Source organism: Aythya marila, assembly GCF_965140915.1.
Source record: "Aythya marila genome assembly, chromosome: 2".
Taxonomy (NCBI): domain Eukaryota; kingdom Metazoa; phylum Chordata; class Aves; order Anseriformes; family Anatidae; genus Aythya; species Aythya marila.
Genome location: NC_139043.1, coordinates 105,432,289 through 105,453,002, shown reverse-complemented (window position 1 = coordinate 105,453,002; position 20,714 = coordinate 105,432,289). Strand labels below are relative to the sequence as shown.

At 38.1% G+C, this 20,714-nt stretch overlaps 1 protein-coding gene across 11 annotated transcripts in view; it reads right to left on the bottom strand.

The window, feature by feature from the left end:
* Positions 1-932: 932 nt before the first annotated feature.
* Positions 933-20,714, bottom strand: part of EPB41L3 (erythrocyte membrane protein band 4.1 like 3) — a 134,736-nt gene continuing 114,954 nt past the window's right edge. For 5 of the 11 annotated variants that reach the window (XM_082752953.1, XM_082752949.1, XM_082752955.1 and 2 more), the window contains exons 13-24: positions 15,188-15,253; positions 14,516-14,707; positions 11,321-11,395; positions 10,811-10,912; positions 9,373-10,086; positions 8,733-8,855; positions 7,823-8,218; positions 6,847-6,978; positions 6,332-6,430; positions 5,141-5,221; positions 4,760-4,876; positions 933-3,483 (exon numbers count right to left, since the gene is read on the bottom strand). In XM_082752953.1, the coding sequence (XP_082609079.1) occupies positions 4,766-4,876; positions 5,141-5,221; positions 6,332-6,430; positions 6,847-6,978; positions 7,823-8,218; positions 8,733-8,855; positions 9,373-10,086; positions 10,811-10,912; positions 11,321-11,395; positions 14,516-14,707; positions 15,188-15,253 (2,091 nt within the window). In that variant the 3' untranslated portion in view covers positions 933-3,483; positions 4,760-4,765. Of the gene's footprint in view, positions 3,484-4,759; positions 4,877-5,140; positions 5,222-6,331; positions 6,431-6,846; positions 6,979-7,822; positions 8,219-8,732; positions 8,856-9,372; positions 10,087-10,810; positions 10,913-11,320; positions 11,396-14,515; positions 14,708-15,187; positions 15,254-15,420; positions 15,457-17,367; positions 17,422-20,714 lie in introns of all 11 variants that reach the window. The other 6 variants (XM_082752951.1, XM_082752959.1, XM_082752950.1 and 3 more) reach the window with 6 other exon arrangements.

Sequence of the window (20,714 nt, the reverse complement as noted above, 5' to 3'; positions counted from 1 at the left end):
CAGGCACACTGAAAACTTTTCATAGACTACAGTAGAATGTAAGATGAAGAAAAATTAAAAATTAATGTTTTATTCCTAGCTCTGCAGAACACGAACCATTACTATTCCTTTATAAAGAGAGGAAACTCATTTCCTTACTTCACTACACTATGTAATGAAGGTAGGTTGCAGAGAAGATATTGTGATAAGGTAAGATATTGTGATAAGATAAGGTGAAGCCTGTAAACAGGGCCTTGCACTCTTAACTATTTTGGATTGAGGTAAGAAATCTGCATGCAAAATTTTCCAGATGACATAGTATTTTCCAGACTGAAGCCTGGACTCAGTTTGCCTTGAGAAACTATTTATGGAGAACTGTTATTTCTGCAGATACTAATTGTACAGGTGAGCTTCACCATCACACCAGCTCCTTAAATCTGCTTTGGGACTAAGCTGTTAAATAGGACTGAGCTGCTAAATCTAACAGCTAAATCTAATCTAATGCTTTGATCTAGTATCTGGATTTAGAGGCCCATTAACGTTTTTTGAGATGCTTGTACACAAATCTTTATTTGCAATTTGGGAGAGGAATACCTTAAAAAAACTTCAGAGGGAGAAATATAATGTCATTCCAAATGGCCTTAAAAAGGCTGAGGTAGTGATTTATTTTTTTCTGTATCTATAATGGTTACAACTGTGGTGACTGTTATGTTTATACTTGCTTTGCAGAGCCATCATGATCCCTTACCTCAGTGATGCAGATCAGCCAGTTCTGATGTGGCTCCATTTGTAACAAGTGAGGTTGTCTCCTGTACTGATGTCTGTGTTAGTAATGGTGTTTTCAAGTAATATATCATTTGAAGGCTTATTTTATAAACTGTTTTACATCAAGACACCAGACAAAGACCAACAATAAATGAGAAGAGTCAGAGACAAAAGCTGGTTGGTAGAAACAGGCAGGTGTTTTTTATTTCATGTGGCACAGCATTAGGCAGACAACCCAAGAAACAGTTTCTAACAAAAACCAAAACTATTGCTCCCAGGAACCATCCCCCAAACAAGGGTCTATGCCAACAGTGGCACTGAGATGTCCTCGCCTGTCCACTCTAATCTCCTCATATTTTGCACATGCTTAGGCTGTATCTTAGCTGTGAGCATCCTTTCCAAGGAGACTAACTTCTTAAGATACAGTATCTGTAGACAGCATACATACTGTGCAGTATCACCAAAGTACAATCTCCTCAAGCCATGCTAAAATATAACGCTAACTCTGGAGAGAAGGCTGTGCAACCGCCTCATGTCTCTCTGAGGTAATACAATGCTGTTTCTTAGCTGACAACATAAGGGGCACCTGAGGGAAGATCAATATGGCTTCAGAGTCTATTTTTAAACTCCTGTTGCAGTAGCGAGAACCAGGAACGAAATCTGCTGAGACACTGTGTGAGCACCTCTTCCACCTATGGCTGCCGCAGGGCACTGGCAGCACCAGAAATCTGATCCTACCTTCACCAAGAGGGCAAGAACATAGACGTTCTTCTCTAAATCTGAAGGGCTAGTAGGGAGAGAGGTCAGACAAAGACCACAACAGACCGTAACTTTTGCATTATTCATCAGGCAAGAGGTAAGCAATGACTGCAGTATGGGAAGTTACATAGTTAGCACTCTGGATTAAAGGCATGAAGAATGGCTGGTGGAAGGAAGACATTTTAGAGACTTAGGGCAAAGCTTTTGAAGCTTGGGATATTACTTTAAACTATTATCTACAGGTTATTCTCTCTATATATTCTATTTTTCGTTCTAAATTAAGAAAATAAACATTTATTAACAAGTCACTGGGTCAAGTCTTGCTCTCTGCTGAAGCCAACCCATTGACTTCAATGAGAGAGAGCCCTGTGTAAACAATGAAGGGCAAATTTGGCCCTTTAAGTCCTGAAAAGTCTGCTTGTATCCATTTCTTTCAATCCTGCAAGGAGATACAGATTGAAGGGTGAATTACTTGTTATGAATTTCTTTTTAATTACCAGGGGAGCATCAATGAGATATGGCAAAAGAGCAAGAAAAAGGAACAGAAAATGAAGTATTCCTTTAAAGAGATAATTTTATCCATGTTTCAGAGCAAAAACGCAAAAAGAGAAAGGCTACTGGCCTTTACTTTCTAAGCAACCACAAAATCCTTCATTTAGCCTCAGTGAAAACAGTACACAACTACAGAAAACAGAAGAAACCAAATACTTCTTTTCATTTGCAAACACAACTTACACAAAGGTGAACATCTTCAGACCCCCTGCTAACTCCAACAGTCTGCACAGTGCAGTGTCAACCACTGAAGACAAAATGTGCCTACTGTGCAGATGTGTAAAACCTGTGGTGCCTTGCAAATGTAACACAACGTTTTGAATATAAGAAACACTAGGTTCTTTTAGACACAGAACAATACAATTTTGGATGCATTTACCACTTTTATTTCACTATGCAGAAACATACATTCACCATGTGTTGTGATGCAGCTGACAGTGTAATGGACTCTATCCCTTCAGTGGGTATTATAGCTGAACACTAACGAGTTTTCAGTGGACGTTCTGTACAGGTTAAGGCTTGACTCTGAACTAGATAGTAAATGCTGACCAGATTCTCAAACAGATTTTTTTTTTTCCTCTGAGAACATAAGGGAAATCAATAGAAAACCATCACGGTTATTTCAAATTAATAATTTTCTAAAGCTGCAAACTAAGTAAAATACAGATTTTCTCCAAAATAACTACATATAATTTACAAGGTTAGGATCTGTGAAGGGTGACCAGAAGCTGACTTTGAACAATGCTGACAAAAATTGTTAAAGTTAATATGCTAAAATCATTACTACCTCATAAGGTATTCAGTCAGGTATACAAAGCACACTTTGTAAGCATTTAAATATTTTGATAAGAGTAAAGATTCATCATTGTTTATCGGGCAGTAATAAAACCAGATGAAACAAATGTAAGATTCAAGTTGTTTACTGAATAAACTGTGTTATTGGCACATCTAATGTGTGGTAAAACATTATACACAGTACCTATACAGCTTCTAGCATTTTGGGGGTAATCTTCATTTACAATATCTGTAAACAAAAGGCTTGCCACCTAACAAATTTTAATCTGTTTAGACTTTCATAAACTGTGAAAGGCATGAACTGTTTATGTGTTACATGAGATCACTGTTTATACTGTTTATGAACGTGCAGGTATAGCTGAAAACTTAGACTTTTTAAGAAAATTAAAAATGCTGCTTTTCTGTAATTTAATCGTTGCTTCATGCAATATTGTTTAACTGCTGCTGATTCAGATTGCTTTCTATGGGAAGATATCTCTGCCAGTTTCTTTATTAACGGTCATGATCAATTCTTCTGTACTGAAATTTTCCATAGACAGATACAAGTCAGTCAGGTTGGAACTGAGACTCCATATAGGCTCTCGTATTCCTACGGGTGTGCATGTCTGGATTCATATGCAACCTAGATTATTCCTGCAGGAAAGAGACCTGAGTTAATTATTTGAAACAACTATTCTCCTGCAGAGAGAGATTTTGTCAAATCATTGGCATAACAAAAATTATTTAAAAACAGCGTCATTCCAGTATAAGCAACTTGGCCCAAAGTCATTCTAAAGACTATTGATGCCAATAGAAAAATTTAGTGACATCAATAGACTTTTAACTGAGCCACATTATGTTGTCTCTGAAACATTCAGCAGAATACCACAAGAATCATGGCTACTCACTCCTCAGTGATTGGTTCCATCTTCCAAAATAAATTACAGATACTGAAATTCAGTTTTCTTTAGGTCTCTATATCCGAAAGCAGGAGAGCAAAACAGCTTCAAAAGGTGCTGTGCATCATACTCTGTTACTTACACCAAATGCTAAGGAATATATATTTTAAGAATAAAATGCTGCTATAGGTTTAAACAAATTAGACAAGCAGCTCTTTTTTTTTTTTTTTTTTTTTTTTCTTTTCTTCTGCATACAGCATTCAAAGCAATTTGTGCAATGGTGCTGGCATTAACAGCTTTTGCAGAGCAGGTTAGTATGCATGACATGTTTCTGCACACAGAATAAATATAGTAATATTAAGATATCTGTTTAGCCAACCACAATTGGAGAGCATGCCTTTAAAAAAAAAAAAAAAAAAGCTTGACACAAGAAAGCTGCATTATCATCTCATCTTGATAAACAATGCCGCTTTAAAATGTAAAATGTCCTTTACCTAAGAAAGCCAAGACATACAAATACTGACACACTGCTTCACTGGGTTCAAAACAAAACTCAAAAGCAAGTTAGACTGTATCTTTGCAAGTTTTGAATAAAGTTTAACTTGTAACTTATCTGCACAGAAAGTTTAAAAAGCAGCTATAGGTTTTTCCTTTGGCATTTTTTAAACAAAATGCATAAACTTTAAGAACAAAAGCAATTTGTTCTTAAATGACATAAAAGCAGACAACGGATTTTTTTTGACTTCAGGATTAGAAATTAGACTATATCAAAGCATGGACAATGAGGAATTTTCAGAAAGCCAACAAAAGCAAATGAGTAGTTTCTCTTTCTCCAGCTGGCACCATTAAATGAAGACATTTAGAATAGAATGGGCTTTGCATTCAAATACCAGAACTGATAACTTGCACAAATGCAACTTGCAAATGCCAGTGAGAGAAAGAAAAGAGTTAGAGGTGAATTATGGTAGGAAAACAACCTTTGCAACATGCCAGCCCAGTAAATGCCTAGTAAAATCATCTAGTCCTCTTACCTGTGGTCAATCCTCCCCATCTTCTGGTGTGATTTCTGTCTCTTTATGTACCACTACTTTGGTCACTGACATGTCAGGGTGCTGCTCTTTGGCTTCTTTAATTGCCTGAGCCAGCGCCTATCCCAAGGAAACCACAGAAGGGCAAAAACAAAAAGGAGGTGGAACATGCATGATCAGTAGCAAGGTGGAGAGATTCATGAGATATTACACAATTTACAAATGAGGAAAATGATTAAAATATGAAATATACCATCACTGATTAAACTACTAATCCACTTTAATTTAAGGCATGCCAGTTTGAATAGCATCTTTTAGAACCATGTTAAAAAATATTCTGTTTGGCAGTCTTCAGGGTAGCCTCAAACAGCTTAGAGATTTTACCTGATCATGATCGATATCTGCATCTCCTGTGATGACTATTCGTTTTTCAATTCTTGTCTCTGAGATGCCTCCTTTCACAGTCTAAATGGGAGATACAAATGCATGTCAGTAACTTGCTTTAAAGAGCGCTGTGACCCATTTGCAGAATGGTTGGGAATCTAGATGTGACCAGACTGAACAGTCTCAAACAGAGCACATGGACAACCCTGAACTGCAATTGGAGCAGCTCTGGAGTTGGCCTGCTCTGAATGGGGATTGGAGCTCACCAGGAGTCCTTCCAACACTGAGAATTTTGTTATTTTAACCAAATTGTATATGTCAGGAGAGATACTTGTATGTGTTGGGTCAAAAATGGAAGGTATTATTGGTAAATTCGTCCCATTAAGAGAAGAATGGACATACAGACAGCTCATGTTAAGACCTAGTTAAGTCCTACTGCAGGCTTCAGAAGAACAGAGAGGCTGTACGGCCTTTGTATAGTTCATCTACTGAACTGGACTACAGAAAGATGACATTCTGTCCTCAGTGAACGTTGGTAGGAGAGCTGTCACTGTAAAAATAATGTTTCTGCTTAGGGGCGACCTGTTACTAAGATGCTACCTTGAAACTTGAAAGACCCAACATCATTTGTCTATTTGGCCTTAAGCTTTCTGTCTGGCTGTGGGCAAGCACCTTAAGGGACAACACAAATCAACCGCAGTGTCTGAGCTGACTGAATTTCCCATTATGAATACACAATACAGATTTGTTTTATCATTTCAACACCATGCAGAGGTAATAACTCAATACTCAAAAGCAGTATAGTCCTGTCAATGCACCCTCACACTCAGGAAAATTATTCCTTCATTGCAATCACTTGATACCAATGTGGCTACATTGCTCCCAGTTTCAGAGAGTATTTGCAGCTAACTCAAGTGTTTCTGCACAGCAACGTTTTGTGCTTATGTAGACATGCCCTAAGGGTTTATGTTTTTTGGGACTGCTGTCAAGTCCTCGGATGACAGGTTAATCAAGCTAGTACACCCAAAGACAAGTGAATGAAGACAGGTACACAAAATAGACAGGATATTGTCCAGAGATTATAAACATGTGTCCATGTTTTAAAATATATAGAGCAATAGCTAAGAAAACTTATCCTTCTGAGAAAAAAAAAAAAAAAAAAAAAAAGCTCCCTGATTTCAGAGGACTCACTTTGGTGATATGTGTAGTGGTTGTAGTGCTGGTGGTTTCAGACGTGATGGTTTGTGCACTCATCAGCACACCTGGTTCTGAGTCAGCACCACAATCCACCTAGAGAACCAAAACACAATCATCAGAAACATGCTCTTGAGCAGAGATAAAACTGAACTTCCCTATTTTTATTGTTCTTCATAAAAATAATATTTAATAAAAGGGAAATAATTGCTGTTAGGGTGATCATGTGTCAGTATTTCTCTCTGCATAACGACACTGCTTCTGGAAAGACTGATGAGATAGAGTGGTTTTGACACCTGCAGTTTCATCACCATTCTCAAAAAGTCCTACATCAGGACATGACAGTGACCTTCAGATATGCTATAACTACATACATCCTCCTTGTGCTAATATTTAATACTTGAACGACTTACAACAGTTCACACTAAGGTATACACTTAAACATGAATGAAGAAACATGGGTTCCTTAAGGTCATGTTAAATTAGACCTTGGCTTGTGCAGAATTTCTTACCTGTGAAGACTCGTATGTAATGGTTTTTGTTTCTGTATGGACTACCGGCACTTCCTTTGTTGAAATTTCAAGATTTTCCCCCCCAGCAGAAACGCTACTGAAACTGATAGTCTCAGTCTTCACAACTGGTGACTGTGTAAACAGAAAAAAAAAAAAAAAAAAAAAAAAAAAAAAGGAATTGGAACATTTACTAAAGCTTTGGGATTACTCTGAATATATTCTTGCATGGGAAAAGAAGGGGGGATGAATAATAAGTGCTTTTTAGGAAAATAAAAGAGAGAAAATCTCTTAATTATAATGGTACATACATGTATATTATTCTGGCAATATTTAACACTATCCTGGATTTCAGGAAAACAAACTTCAGGAAAGATATAAACATTACACATTTTCTCAGAGTGACAAGAGAACAAATCTTATTCAGGCCTACTTTTCCATTCAGGTCTCAGAGAGAAAAAAAAAAAAAGAAAAAAAAAAAAGAAAAAGAGAGAAAAACAAGCTTTTTTTTTCCCTTCTGCAAAATAATTCTTGAAATTCTATAAATAGGATTAATATAAGAAGCCTGGATTGCTTGAGACATAGTACAATAATATAACAATTGTACCAAACACAGAAAAAAAACATTTTCTGTCTTTGAGGACATGTGAACATTGCCAATCTTGATGGACTTTCCCAAAGAAAATGCCAGCTGAATTCTAGTTATCCATTGCATAAAGAGCCACCAAATTAGGTATTTCCTTGCAGCATGAAAAGCGCTTTTAGGTAAAATATGCATGGCATTTTGCCAAGGATGGAAACCAGCAACAAGCCTTGCAGGTGCCATGCAAGGAGGAAATAAGAGGAGAAACAAACTGCCTGCTGTAAAGATGCAATCATACAAGCCTTGTACTCTTTACTTTCCATGAGAGGAATTGATTTAGTCCACTACTGCATACATTTACAACTCAGCGCAATAACTGATTTAATAATGAGTTACCTCAAAATGAGGTTTTCTTTCCAAAGAATCTGAAACTTGAACTGTTGTACTGTGCTCCTCCGCTTGCTCATGAGAAGTAGCAGCAGCAGCAACGCCTTCCTGTTTGGTTACAGCTTTATCAGCCTCCTCCCTTTTTTCCTCTTTAGCCCCCTCAGTCACAGCAGAGCCCTCCTTCCCTTTCACGCTAGCAGCTGCCGCAGATGCTGCCTGAGCCTGGGCATCCAGCACAAGTCCAGCCACTTTAGCAGGATCCCCACTTGCATGCACATTCATCCCACGTCTCTCCTCGATAACCACAGTCTCCTGTACAACCTTCGTCACTGCATCCTGGTGTGGCTGAGCTGCTTGCTTCATTTCACTGGAAGCTGTCTCCTGAGATGTCGTTGTGTCTATTCTCTGTAGAGAAAGAGGAAAAAAAACACCTCAATGTCAGAAGCAGACAACAGTACTTAGAACAGCTCCTCAGCTTAATGTACTGTGAACATAAATAAAAATGGGGTATTACATTTTGCCAATTTATTTCTCTCGCATTGATGGATTTTCACTCTGAGGACCTAATTAGCATAGTAGAAATGAAAAATAAAGCAAGAATTACAATTTTTAAAGGTGAAAAGAAATGTGTTTTTCTTCTTGGTAGTTTTGTGCGAGGTTTATAAAGGCAAAATACAGCACCCTGTAAAATGACCAAAATAAAGTGAAATGAGATTAAGAAAAAAAAAATCTTTTTTTTTTTTTTTTTTTTCCTTTTGGTGAAGTTTCTGTTGTGGTCTATTGTAACAACGGAAAAAGCACAGCAAGTCCATGTGTTAGTTATACAGGCTCTGAGTTATGCATAAAAACAGGAAACAAAAGAAAAACCAAAGTCATCAGTGCGCATTTATAACACTGACAGATGGAATCAAATGGCCACCTGAGCCCAGCTATGTGAAGTAGAAGTAACCCCTCCTATGAACTCTGTCGGTTTTCTGGCGGACTCTATTAAACTGAAGATATCTGAGCCATCCAAGGTTTTTTCACCAGTGGACTGTTTAGTCTAAACAGACAAAGAAATGGAGAGTCATACACAGGAGAAAGGAAGACCCATATGCACAGACATATTAATTGACAAAACTGGAGCCAGAGATAGAGGAAAGGAAAAGAAGGTTGCAGGGGCACACAGAGTTTGGAAACAGGATAAGAATGGGAAAATAAATTAGAGCAAATTCATAATGGCTGTAGTAAGCAATAGTTACAAAGCATAGTTGTTAGCACTGGCATTTCGCTGGTTCAAGCAAACCTTTTTATCCTTTGGTTAACAAGCAACAGCAGCAATACCACATTTCAGTAACATGGATCTTTAAATAAACTGGAAAAGTTGAGAGCCTTATATAATGCCTGCTTTAGACCGTGGTAAAGATTCAAATTATGAGAAAAAAAATAAGCTGGGTTGGCTGCTGTCAACATAAAGCCAGGCAGCAGAACTGAAAGGTAGGGCAGTGTGAGGGTATTGCCTAAAAGAAGTCATGCTTTAATCTTTAAACCCGTGGCGTGAAGTCAAAGCCACTCGTTACCACTACTTTTGATGCAGACGACTCAGTAACATAGTGAGCAGTAGCAATGGTAAATGGTTGTTCTCTGGAATATCTCCACTCTTTCCGGGCAAATGCCCCTGCTTTTACAGCTTCACTGTCAAGGTGTTTTTCTGCTTTGCCAAGCTGCAAGCTTCCCAGTGTACCATGTAACTGCAAATCCTGATCCATCTTTGGTGTCTTTTTCCAACTCTCCTCTTCCGGACTCTGCAACTGAGATTCTGCTTCCTTTATAGGTGTCAGGGAGTCGGACAGCTTTCTTTTTGTGCTCTGCACGTCGGATCCCCTCCTGGCTTTCTCATCAGTGGCATGTTCTACAATCCCATACTCAGCCACTGCTGGAACGATTTTCACAGATTCTTGCACTTCCCTTTCCATTTTTTGCAAAACTTCTACAGAAGGCTGTACTGTTTTCTCTCCCTCTTTAGCTTTACTTGTCATGGTTACAATTTTCCCGGACATGGTATCATAGGACTTTCCTAGGGTGAACATTTTCTGCTTATTCTCCTCTTTGGATTGTATTTCACTTTCCAAGTCCTCAAAGCTCTGCATCAGAATGGTACTGGATTTTAATAGCTCAGGTGGAATGCCAGCTTTACTGCTCACAGTCACTACTTTGTACGTCACATTTTTTTTCGATTCACCATCAACTACCTCAGAGGGTATTTTGTCTATAATAACCCAATCCTCAGTGCCCTATATTTGAGATACAAAAGCTAAATTAGAATATCTGAAGGTTTATCTGTGCTTCAGAAGCACTAAAGTGTGAAGTCTTTTAAGCAATCAATGCTGCCTCTTCTGAAAGCATATAATAACTTTTACCACTGAACTTCTTAGAGCAGTTATCAAACTGATAAACAATATCACCTTAGGCAAAGTATGATTTCCTTTGTAGGCTTCCTCCCCTTAGAGGCCCATACAATGCAGACACAAAAAAATTACTTTTGTCACACTATGTCTGCAGTAACTTAAAGCAAAGTAAAATGGTGTTTGGAACCATCCTGAGGTTAAAAACCATATATCACAATGGTTCGTAATGCTACAGTTGAAAACATGTTACAAAAATAGGGCAAATAAGCCCATTCAGCTGTTCCCCAGTTGTCACGAACAGACTTTTTATGAGGTTTTAGAATAATATGCATTTGTATGTAGCTGCAGTCTGCACTGAATTTCCTTACTTTTGTTAGAAAGCATCAACCCCCTTCAGCATTATTTAAATTTAAATTTAATAGCACAACACAGAAAACTTCCTACTACTGAAGACACTGAACTGAAGGCAATGTCTTTTTTTCTCCTTATGCAAATATTCTACGTGATTTGCTTAGATTGTGCAGTCAGCATCCACTTATTTCACCACAACACCATAACTTCTGTATTTAAGCAAATGTGGTTGTTTAAAATTGAATGAATTAAAAATAACCTCTAGGGATGATGGGATACTTTTCTGGATAATGATTTGATGAGAAGTAACCAAAGTGCCAGCAGATTCTCCTTCCTGCAGCTTCTTCTCTATCACACTTGGCTAATAGAAAAACCAATAAGAACACAAAGTTCACCATCACTCAGCATAATCTGAATTCACTTGACAGTATATAGGAAATTCATTCTAATGACACAAGTGCCCCATTAATCATAACGTTCTCATTGCGACTTATGCTGGAAATGCATGCACAACTGCAAACAATATCCACAAACAGCACCGCACAGGTCGATTTGTAACTAGAGGAGAAATCAATCTCTATTAGGCAGTCATAAGCTCTGGAGGGGACTCATTCTTCAGAATTTAGGCCCAGATTACATCTGGCTCTGGAATTTATGAAATTAATAATAAATAAAAAAAAAGTGGCTTGGAAAGCAAAAAAGATAATACAATAATAAATCATTGCCAGCCTATCTGACCATATTTCAGAAAAGTATGATTTGTTTTTACCTGCATTTCAAGGAATGTAGTACCTCCCTTCTGCAAAAATATGAGTTTTTCTGATTTTTCTCTTTCTTCTTTGGTCTAATGTCAGGGGAATAAATGGTTTTAGTAAATGGAGGGCAGATAGTCCACTATACTATACAATAGCTTATCAAATTTCTTTACGAATTATTAATTGCATGGTAAGTTAGGAAACAGAATTACACTGAATAATTTTACACCAAAGAGGTTTTGAAACAGTTGCGCTGTTAAGGACATTCAGATGAATGCAAAGTGGACATGAGCATACAGTTTGTATAGCAGGAAAAACAGCAAACTGAGTAATATTCAGGTGTGGATGCACCTGACGTCATCCTATGTTATTCACTTAAATGTGTCTGGTGCCAACTTACATGGCTTCCAACAACAGCCAAAACGCAGGACCCTCTGCCTCATGCTGGCTTTATCTCTTTCCTGAGTTTGCAGCTTTCTCTGTTGAAGCAGGCAGAATGTGTGCTCTGCAAAGATTTTGGCTTGCCCTTTCTCCTTATGGGTATAAGAGGTCTCAGAATGTTTTCCACATGCAGGAAGCCAACCATTGCTGTATTACCCAATACAGCATGACAGGAATTTTCGTCTTCAGCTTTACCCCATCTGTGCTTTCCCAATGCTGTAAGAATAATGAAAATCTCTCTGCAACTTGACCAACTCGGAAATTGTAAAATGGTGGGAAGGCCCAATTTCCTAAGCCTTTTGAGCCTGGGCATACATATTTCTCATTGGGCAAGATACTCTTGGACATTCTTCCTGCTTCTAGGCTGTCCACCTTCTTCATTTGGCTGGAGCATATAAACCCCCGCATAGCAAAGCAGGTTTCTTGCCAAACCTTTTCAATCCACTTTAAAGTCTGATGTATGCTTTAGGTGTGTAAATGCAAGTAACACAATGGCATGATAAAAAAGTACCATTTAAAACAATTTTTCATAACTAAATAAAATCAAAGAATTTCTCCTACTATTGTGAGAAATGAATTGTTGACCAGGCAGGCTTAAAGTCAGTCTGACCAAACACAAACCATGCCAGACACTCAAAGTATATATTTTGAAAAGGCGTATTTTCCCCTATGTTCTTGTTTTATTATACTAATTTTAAAGAACTAGTTGTAACAGCTTTGAATACACTTTTAAAATGGCTACTCTGATTTAAACATGTAGCTTCCTTGACTATGTTGAGCTACTGTGGGTCTACATGCTCTGGATTCTGACTGCCCACGCATCTGTTTGTAGATGCCATGGTGCTGATTTTGACTTTGCATGGCTTAAAGCAGGACATACAAACTGAAACCATCCCACTTAACACAGACAAAAAGAACAGTCAGATGTTACCTACAGTGTGGTGCCAGAAGTCACCCCAGAGTTAGGCTCTGATAGCTCAAATCCACTCACATTTTTCACAGAAATACCTTCATTTGGATGAGATTTTGAGGGACAGCTGTAGTTTACTTAGATGCATGTAAGACAGCAACTGGACATTGCTTTTGAGCAAGTCCTTTTCATCCAGTAAGAGAGTTATCAGATGGGGATATCTCTTGCCCTTTTCCTTTCCAAATGAATGGTTAAGATGTCTTTCCTCAGGGTAAAGCATACGTAACTGTAACATTTTGCCATGTCTGTGCATTTTAATAAACATTTTGTTATTAAATTTGCATAATAATAAAGACTTGAAACAAACTCGGGAGTTACATTTGCTTCACCCACACTTCTCTGATTCAGGCCCAGCTAACCAGTCCCTCCCTTTTCAACAGTTCCTCACATCATTAATGTGTTAGATGCATCCTGTTTATTATAATTACATTATTTCTTTTAAGACAGAAAACCTGTATTTTCAACTACAACCTTATTAATATGTTTGTAGGATCTATTATGATTCCTGAGCAAGACAGTAGGAGTAAAATTAGTATTCCAATCACACTAGTGCTCTCTCCAAAAGGTAAGCCCTCTGCACTGAGTCAGCTTTTTCGATATTTTAATACAACCTAATGGCCACTCTAATGCAAGTCAGATGCCTCTAACAGACACTGGAATAGATGGATATAATGTGGGACACGAGGAACTGGGGTCTTTTTCTTGTCAACATCCCTTACCCTACCAGGAAGAAGGAGAAGTTGACATGTTATCTGCATGCCTCCCCAGAGAGTTACAGGTCCGCAGTGCCAACCTCTAAGGTAGGAAACCAGAAGATTCTTTTGAATTATACTTTCTGTCCAATCTTGCTAAGTTCCTTACAACCGTAAATCATTGAAACGGTGTCAGAAGCAAATTTTAGGAGCAGTTACTGATCCTAAAAAGCAAGTGGTAAATATAAAGATGATTCCTGTGAAACAGAAACCAGATAACCACAATGGAATAAAAATTAATCCTCATGCATATGACAGAAGCAGGCTTCTGTTTGCTCTACTAGACTTAAGACACTCTCTGCTTGTTTTGAACTCCTATATGTTTTAAGGGAACAGTAATGTTACATCATTACCTCTACATCGCAGTATCTATCCACAACCTAAATAAAACACAGCTTTTTAATCGGCAAGTTTCTTGTGAGCATTTCAGGCTGCACAGTAAGATTTTTTCCTGCATACACACTGCATGAAAATGTGCACACTTAACAATCTGCACTGGGTCTTCAATAGGTATGCAGCAGACGGCAGCAACTATCAGCTCCCCTATGGAAGTGGCCAAGCAGGCCCAATTATCATCATCATTTCTTCTTCACCTTCAAAGACTGACAGAGTTCTGTCCTTTGCTCTGTATTTTCCTGTCAGATTTGGTACTGTAGCCCCATCCGTGCTGCTACGCCACTGCTCCCAAGCAGTCACCATTGTTTAAATTTCCCTTCAATCACCATCATGGTTTCTTCATGCATGGCTGGACTTCCTCAAGCTCAACGAACCTGTAAGGAAGCCTCCGTTTTGCACCCTTAGAGAGACCCAATTCTGCCAGGTGGCTTGCAGTGAATTTTGCACTCTGCCTGTACGTACTTATATATAAATATATATATATATATATAAAAGTTATCTGCTCTTCCTTGTGCCTTTGCTGCTAGAGCCTGTGTCTTGAAAAAGGGGAGCACCTGCAGACATGGGGAGGCCTCTAACATCTCCTGAGAGCTACTGTAAGTAAAAGTGAATACACAAATACATTGTGAAGCCTTTCAGATCGAGCTGACCTCTTCAGGCACTAGCGGTTCAATCATAGGAGCCTCCTCCTGCCTTGCTGCAAGCCGAACGGGAGATGTGGAAAGCCTCTTCTCCCATTCATTAGACACAGCCGTTTCTGTGGAGGTTTCCAAGAAGGTTCGTTTCAGCTCGCTTATATTGGTCTGATGTTTCATCAGATCTTCCTGGGTTTTGTCTAGGTCCTAGATAGTTTTAAAAGAATAGAGCAGTTTGAAATACATCCTAAGCTGGCCAAATTTCAGAGCCAAAACATGTAACTCGGTTAGTAAATGGGAAAGTAACATCTCAGGGAGCTGGGGAGCACAGCACTAACACAACACTCTGTGAAAATGTGGCATTTTGAAAGGTAACAGCATAGCATATCTTGTACAAGTGGGTATAAAAATACTCTTAAAGAGTTTATCTGTATCGCTTTAATTTATACCTGGTAAAGAGGCTTAAAACAAACATACATATGCGCGTGGAGGCACACACACATACGCGCACACATATATATATTTATAGTACAAGTTAGAGGATTCATCATAATCTGAGAAAAAAATATCTACTTAATTTATTAGCAGGTGGGAATACACAAGTCATGCATCATAGTGCAGATTCACGGTTTACCACTAAAACTAACACACATGTACGCACATGCACTGGTATATACCAATACCAACCTCTAACATAAGATTACTATGTTTGACATACACATTTTCACCCTGTATTCGCTTAATCAGACTATTCTGAAAGAAGTGAAAAAGAAAGGGAAAGGTAAGGGACACAGTATTGAAAGGATACAAAATGCTGTTTCTACACATTTCTTCACAGAGAACTGACAATAGCATGCTGAGAGATATGAACACCTCCAACATCAATACTTCAGTAACATCTGGGCCTTTTGTTTCTTTACCTGCGCCTTTAGATCTCCGTCTTCCTCTTGGTCCGACTGCCAGCATGAGAAAGATTTGAGAAAATACCTTATCCATTCATATTAACAGAAGGCTTTATAAAAGTTGGTTAGTGGACTAGATTCAGATCACACTTTCCTTAAAAGCTCAAGGCAAATGAGTAGACACAGTAGCTAACTACACAGCTTCCTAAACCAGAGCAGACCTCATCTTTTCAAATTTGTTAATTTCGAACAAAGGAGTATTCAACATTTGCCTTAAAATTTTACATTATCATTATTTAACTTCCATTATTTAATTTTCCATTATCATTGGTGACCTCATCTTGCTGAGGTCACTGCTGGTTTAGGACCAAATGGCAACAGCAAATTCTTTGGAAATCTATAATCCCCAAATTTAAACATACGAGGACATCTCCCGAGCCACAGGAAATGTTTTGTGTAAACTCATCATGGGTAAACAATGTGCAACACTTTCTACAGAATGAACCATATTTTATTTGCTAAAAATGCTATTTCCCTAACCTCAGTCCCACTTCATATCCATATAAATGTATTTCAAATTCAATCTGTATATATTCTTTCAGGATCCATCTGCCATGGTTCTGGAACTGGACACATACCACATTCACTTCAGCTCAAATTTTCAAAAGCAACGCAATATGGACTACCAAGACAGCTCATTTTCTGAGGGTTTAATTTTCAGATGGCAGGTATACTGCACTTTCTGAAAATCAGGTGTCCATAAGAAAAATGGTTCACAAAATCTTATCTCCTAAAATAAAGGTGGAGTATAGGGAAATTATCATGCATTTTTGCTAAATAAATGGAACAGTTGAAGTGTCATGGTTTTAGGATTATGTTTTACTTTCTGTGTGGCTCACAGCCTGAAGCTATGGAGTGCAAAAGGTACTTCAAAGCCTTTTGTGTTCCTGACTAGCCTCTACAGACATTATGTTGTTACTCCATGTGGATTCTGCTAATGCTTGTGCCACTATTTTAATGTTAATTTTTCATACAGTTCTAATTAGTGAAATGACCCACTGAAAGATCTTTATCTGTTGACTACTTCATAACTCAGTTCAAATCTATTCTATTTACAGCCAAGGCTGAATTGTCCTGACACGTCATATAAAGAATTTTTCCTTGATGATAATTTTAACAGTCTGAAATATTAATGAGATCTTACTGAAAACCTACAGTAGTGTTTGCAGTAAGGCTCTGTCTTCTACCAGATGTCAGACCAAATTCATCTCATGTTTGCAGCTGCAACCATATTAATTATGAAAGCATTACATACACTTCACTGGAGTCACACACAGTTGAATTTGCCTGCACAGTCTACATACTATGTTGTTGGATATGAAGCTTATCAGTACCAAGAAAAACTCTTTTTTTTTTTTTAAATCTCCCGCACCCGATTGTTGGCTGTACACACATCTTTGAAGATGATACATGAAATTAATTGCATTGAAAATATTTATAATCTGAAAATAGCTGGTTGTTTTTTTTGTTGGTTTTTTTTTTTTTTTTTCAGAAAACTTGAAAACTCTGCTTTACTTCGTTCCCCAACCTCCCTCTCTCAAACAGACTGCAGATTATAAGTGCAAAGAAACAAACAGAAAAAAAGCAGAACATGACCTGGTCGGCTTGACCGTCCAGGTAGTCACCGCTTGCATGGGTGATGCTGCTACCATCCTGCTATCCACGCAAGAAAGCACGAGGTTTGCAGCTTCCCCATAAAATACTGAAATAAGATGAATCTGAAGGGTGCCCTGAAAACACCACTCGCCAAGGGAAACTCGCGCTCGCGCGCAGACATGCACAGTGTGGAGTACCCTACACTGTAGGAGGAGACATGCATTTTAGCACTCATGCCCAGTGGGGTCGGGGAGAGATGAAGCAGAAAGCTCTCCCCTTCGCTAACTGGGTGCTGGGGACTGTACAAACCTCAGTGGCAGTGGTCTCACCATCAGCTGCAGTATCCGTCTGCTCACTGTCAGTCTATTTTGTTAGACAAGTAACCACGTTCCAAGAGGAAGGCAGGAATAAAGAATAAACCCATCTCATCAATACACGCAGGCCACATGGAGAACTGTTAAATTCAACATCCCTGTGAACTGCATTAGCATTGCTTTTCAAATCACGCACAAGTCAAAGAAGCAAAATAAAAATGCTATATTAGTAAACAGAACAGACTCAGAGGAAGACTCAAGGCGTACTGTACACAGTATACGGCTTTACTGTAACAAATTTATAAGCCAAACAAAATGTTACAGAAAAAGTGTTATTTGAGTAGCAGATTTTATTTTTATTTTTAAGAAAGCCAGGTGGCTTGAAAAAAAAGGAAAAAAAAAAGATATTTTCTAAACAAACTTTTCCTCCCATATTTTTTTTATAAGAATATTATTTATCAAGGTTTTTTTTTTTAGCCAATATAGATTAATGGGTTGCTTGACTTTTTATCTGGAGGGGGAAAAGATAATTAAATACAAACAAACAAACAAACAAAAGGCTACTTTAACAGTCACCTGACTTTCAGCCCCTCATTTGTACAGAAGGTGTCTTATATCCACATTTATACACTATGAGGCTGTCTGCATTACCAAGGAGTAGAAATAACTGTACCCTCAGCCCACCTACTGCCTGCCTATGAAGTAAAAGTAGGTAGGGCTCAGATCCCACTTCATTCCAATAAAGAGCAGCTGACATTGTCACCAATAGTAAAAAGAAATAAAACTGTTATTAAAAAAAAAAAAATAAATCGAAATACTTCTCATTCCATTTAAGAATATGGACAAAAGCAGGAGAAAAATAAAATTAACTCCCTCCCCCCCCACAACACTCACTGGGTACAAGTGATAAAAAGGAAACAAAGCACAGCATTGCACAGACTGATCTGTCCCTGCTTTGCTCTGGTAAAATATTGACACCAAGAATAACATTTTAGTGGAGAACCCAAGTGTTGAGGCGTAAATAGAGAGTCAAGTGTAGGTTACTGCAGGCTGAGAAGACAGATCAAATGACGATTTTTGATGTTATACAAGCTTACAGAAAACTATTAAGTAATGAAAGGGCTCCCTAATGCCCTAGATTGGCACATACAAGTTGTTTTAACGTCAGTGAAACCTTTTGTTTTGATTAGTGATTTTCTGTGGTCCTTAGATAATCTAAAGTAACACCAGCAGGCAAGTTAAGGCCAGGACAATATATATCATCCTCAAATCACATCAGTATGAAACAGGACAAATAGGCAACCTTCTGCAAGACACGGATGATCAGTCTAAGTTTGAATTTCCTATTTTCTGTCATTTCCTGACAACTGCAATGATTCATTTTTTTTTTTATTATTTTTTTTATGTTTTCACTGCTTTATTCTTTATCATTCATTTCTTCAAATAATTTGTATTACTTGTATGACAGGCAGAAGAATAAGCAGATATTTTGAACTATCGGGTAAGTGCTTGAATGCAAGTCAGATGCAATTTTTCAAGTAATAACCACTCACTAGACAGACCACGTTTACTTTTAAATAAATCTGTACTGCCAAAATAGGCTACCTATCTGGTCAGGCTGCTTTCACTAAAACATTACAAAACATTTCTCTGAAAATTGTTTCTTTATTAGCATAGAAGCTCACATCTTTAAAACATAAATAACTGTATGGCAACATGAAAAAAAAAACAACAACAACCAAACAAAAAAACACCCTATGCATTGTCACTACTATTAAAAGAAAAAGGAATTAATAAACCTAGGCATTTAAAAAGAATTAAAAGATTTGTGTCAAGGCACTGCATTGTGAGTCTGGCATATACTGTGCAGTTGAGAACTTGAAGTTGGTAATATTAGTGAAAAGTCAATAGCAATGCTAGCTACCAAGGTACCAGTGCAGAAACTAGTGAAATCGAAGGGGACAGATCCTGTCTCTGACTGCACAGACTCTGTCCAGATGCACCGTTCAAAGGAGGTTGGAGCTCAACAAAGTATGAGATATGGCCTGTAGCTCTTATAAGTGCCTTCTGCATCACTATGTGCAATATTTGGTGAGCTGGAAGCACATTTGGGGAAAAATTTCTTTCCCCATAACAGCAGTGAAGTCCTAAATAAGGCATAAAACTTGGTTCATTGTAACATACATGTCTGCTAACAAGCCAATCAAGAGCCATGGAGCAGAAGTCAGCATTACTGGGTTACTTGAAATAAAGACTGTTGCAGAGCACAGAAGGGCCAATTATGAGGTTCAGCAAGGCAGGCGCCCTCAGCAGCAGGGAGTAAGAAAGGTTGAGCTTGAATCAGAGAGGGGCTGCAGCGCACTGCATGGCAGGCAGCCGCTGCTTGTGGTCGTGGGCAGGCGAGGGGCTGGAAGGGAAGAGAAAGCAGCTACCTCCTGAGATGCTGTGGCTGCATGTCCTGTAGCTTGTAATCATAATTGCTGTGATTTGTTTTGCCAATGTAATGCAGACATGCCCAAGTTTAAAACATATTCACTTTCATGCAATATTTTGAACAAGAAATACCCCCTGGATTAGGCACAAGTCTGTGTTGTCTGCCAGAAAGCACTGCCAGAGTAATCACCGTCATAAAAAAGCTACACTAAAAAGCCTATTTTGTACATTTTTATGCTCAATACTTCCTAATTTTACTACGAAAAGAAATGCTCATTTCTGAAAGAAGAGCAGAAAAATGCATTATATAAACACTGCCTCATTATTGCCTCTGGAGCTGGCACTGTATTAATGCTGCTATTGCTATTAGATTAATCCAAGTGCAGAGCTAATGCAAATTGAGACATAAATGCTATCTCAAAGCGAGGACATGAAATGAGACAGCAAAATTTTGGATGCTTTTTATCAGAAATTACATATTATTACTTATTTGTTAGGCATTACAGAGCCAAAAGCATTTAAAGGCAATGTTTTTACAAGATAAATTGATACAACTTTTGGCTTTCCATGAAAAGGAAATGAAATCCTGCACCAAGTCTTACAAAAACAGCAACGGCAGATTTCACAAATGTTTAGAAGCACAAGATATTTATTGAAACCAATAGTGCGATGGCATAGACAAGTGGCCCATACAGTTTTTACAAATGGCCAGCTGGTCTGCAAGTATCTGATCTTGTGTTTTTACACACAAAGCAAAATGTATTTGTGCATTTTGAGGATGAAGGAAAAAAGGAAAAAATCAGAAAAAATGAACTCATTATTTTATTCTGTCAACCAAGAATAACAAGGTACCAGCAAAAACAGAGACCACTTACTCTGTTACTTAATCAAGCAGATTCCTTTCTTCTT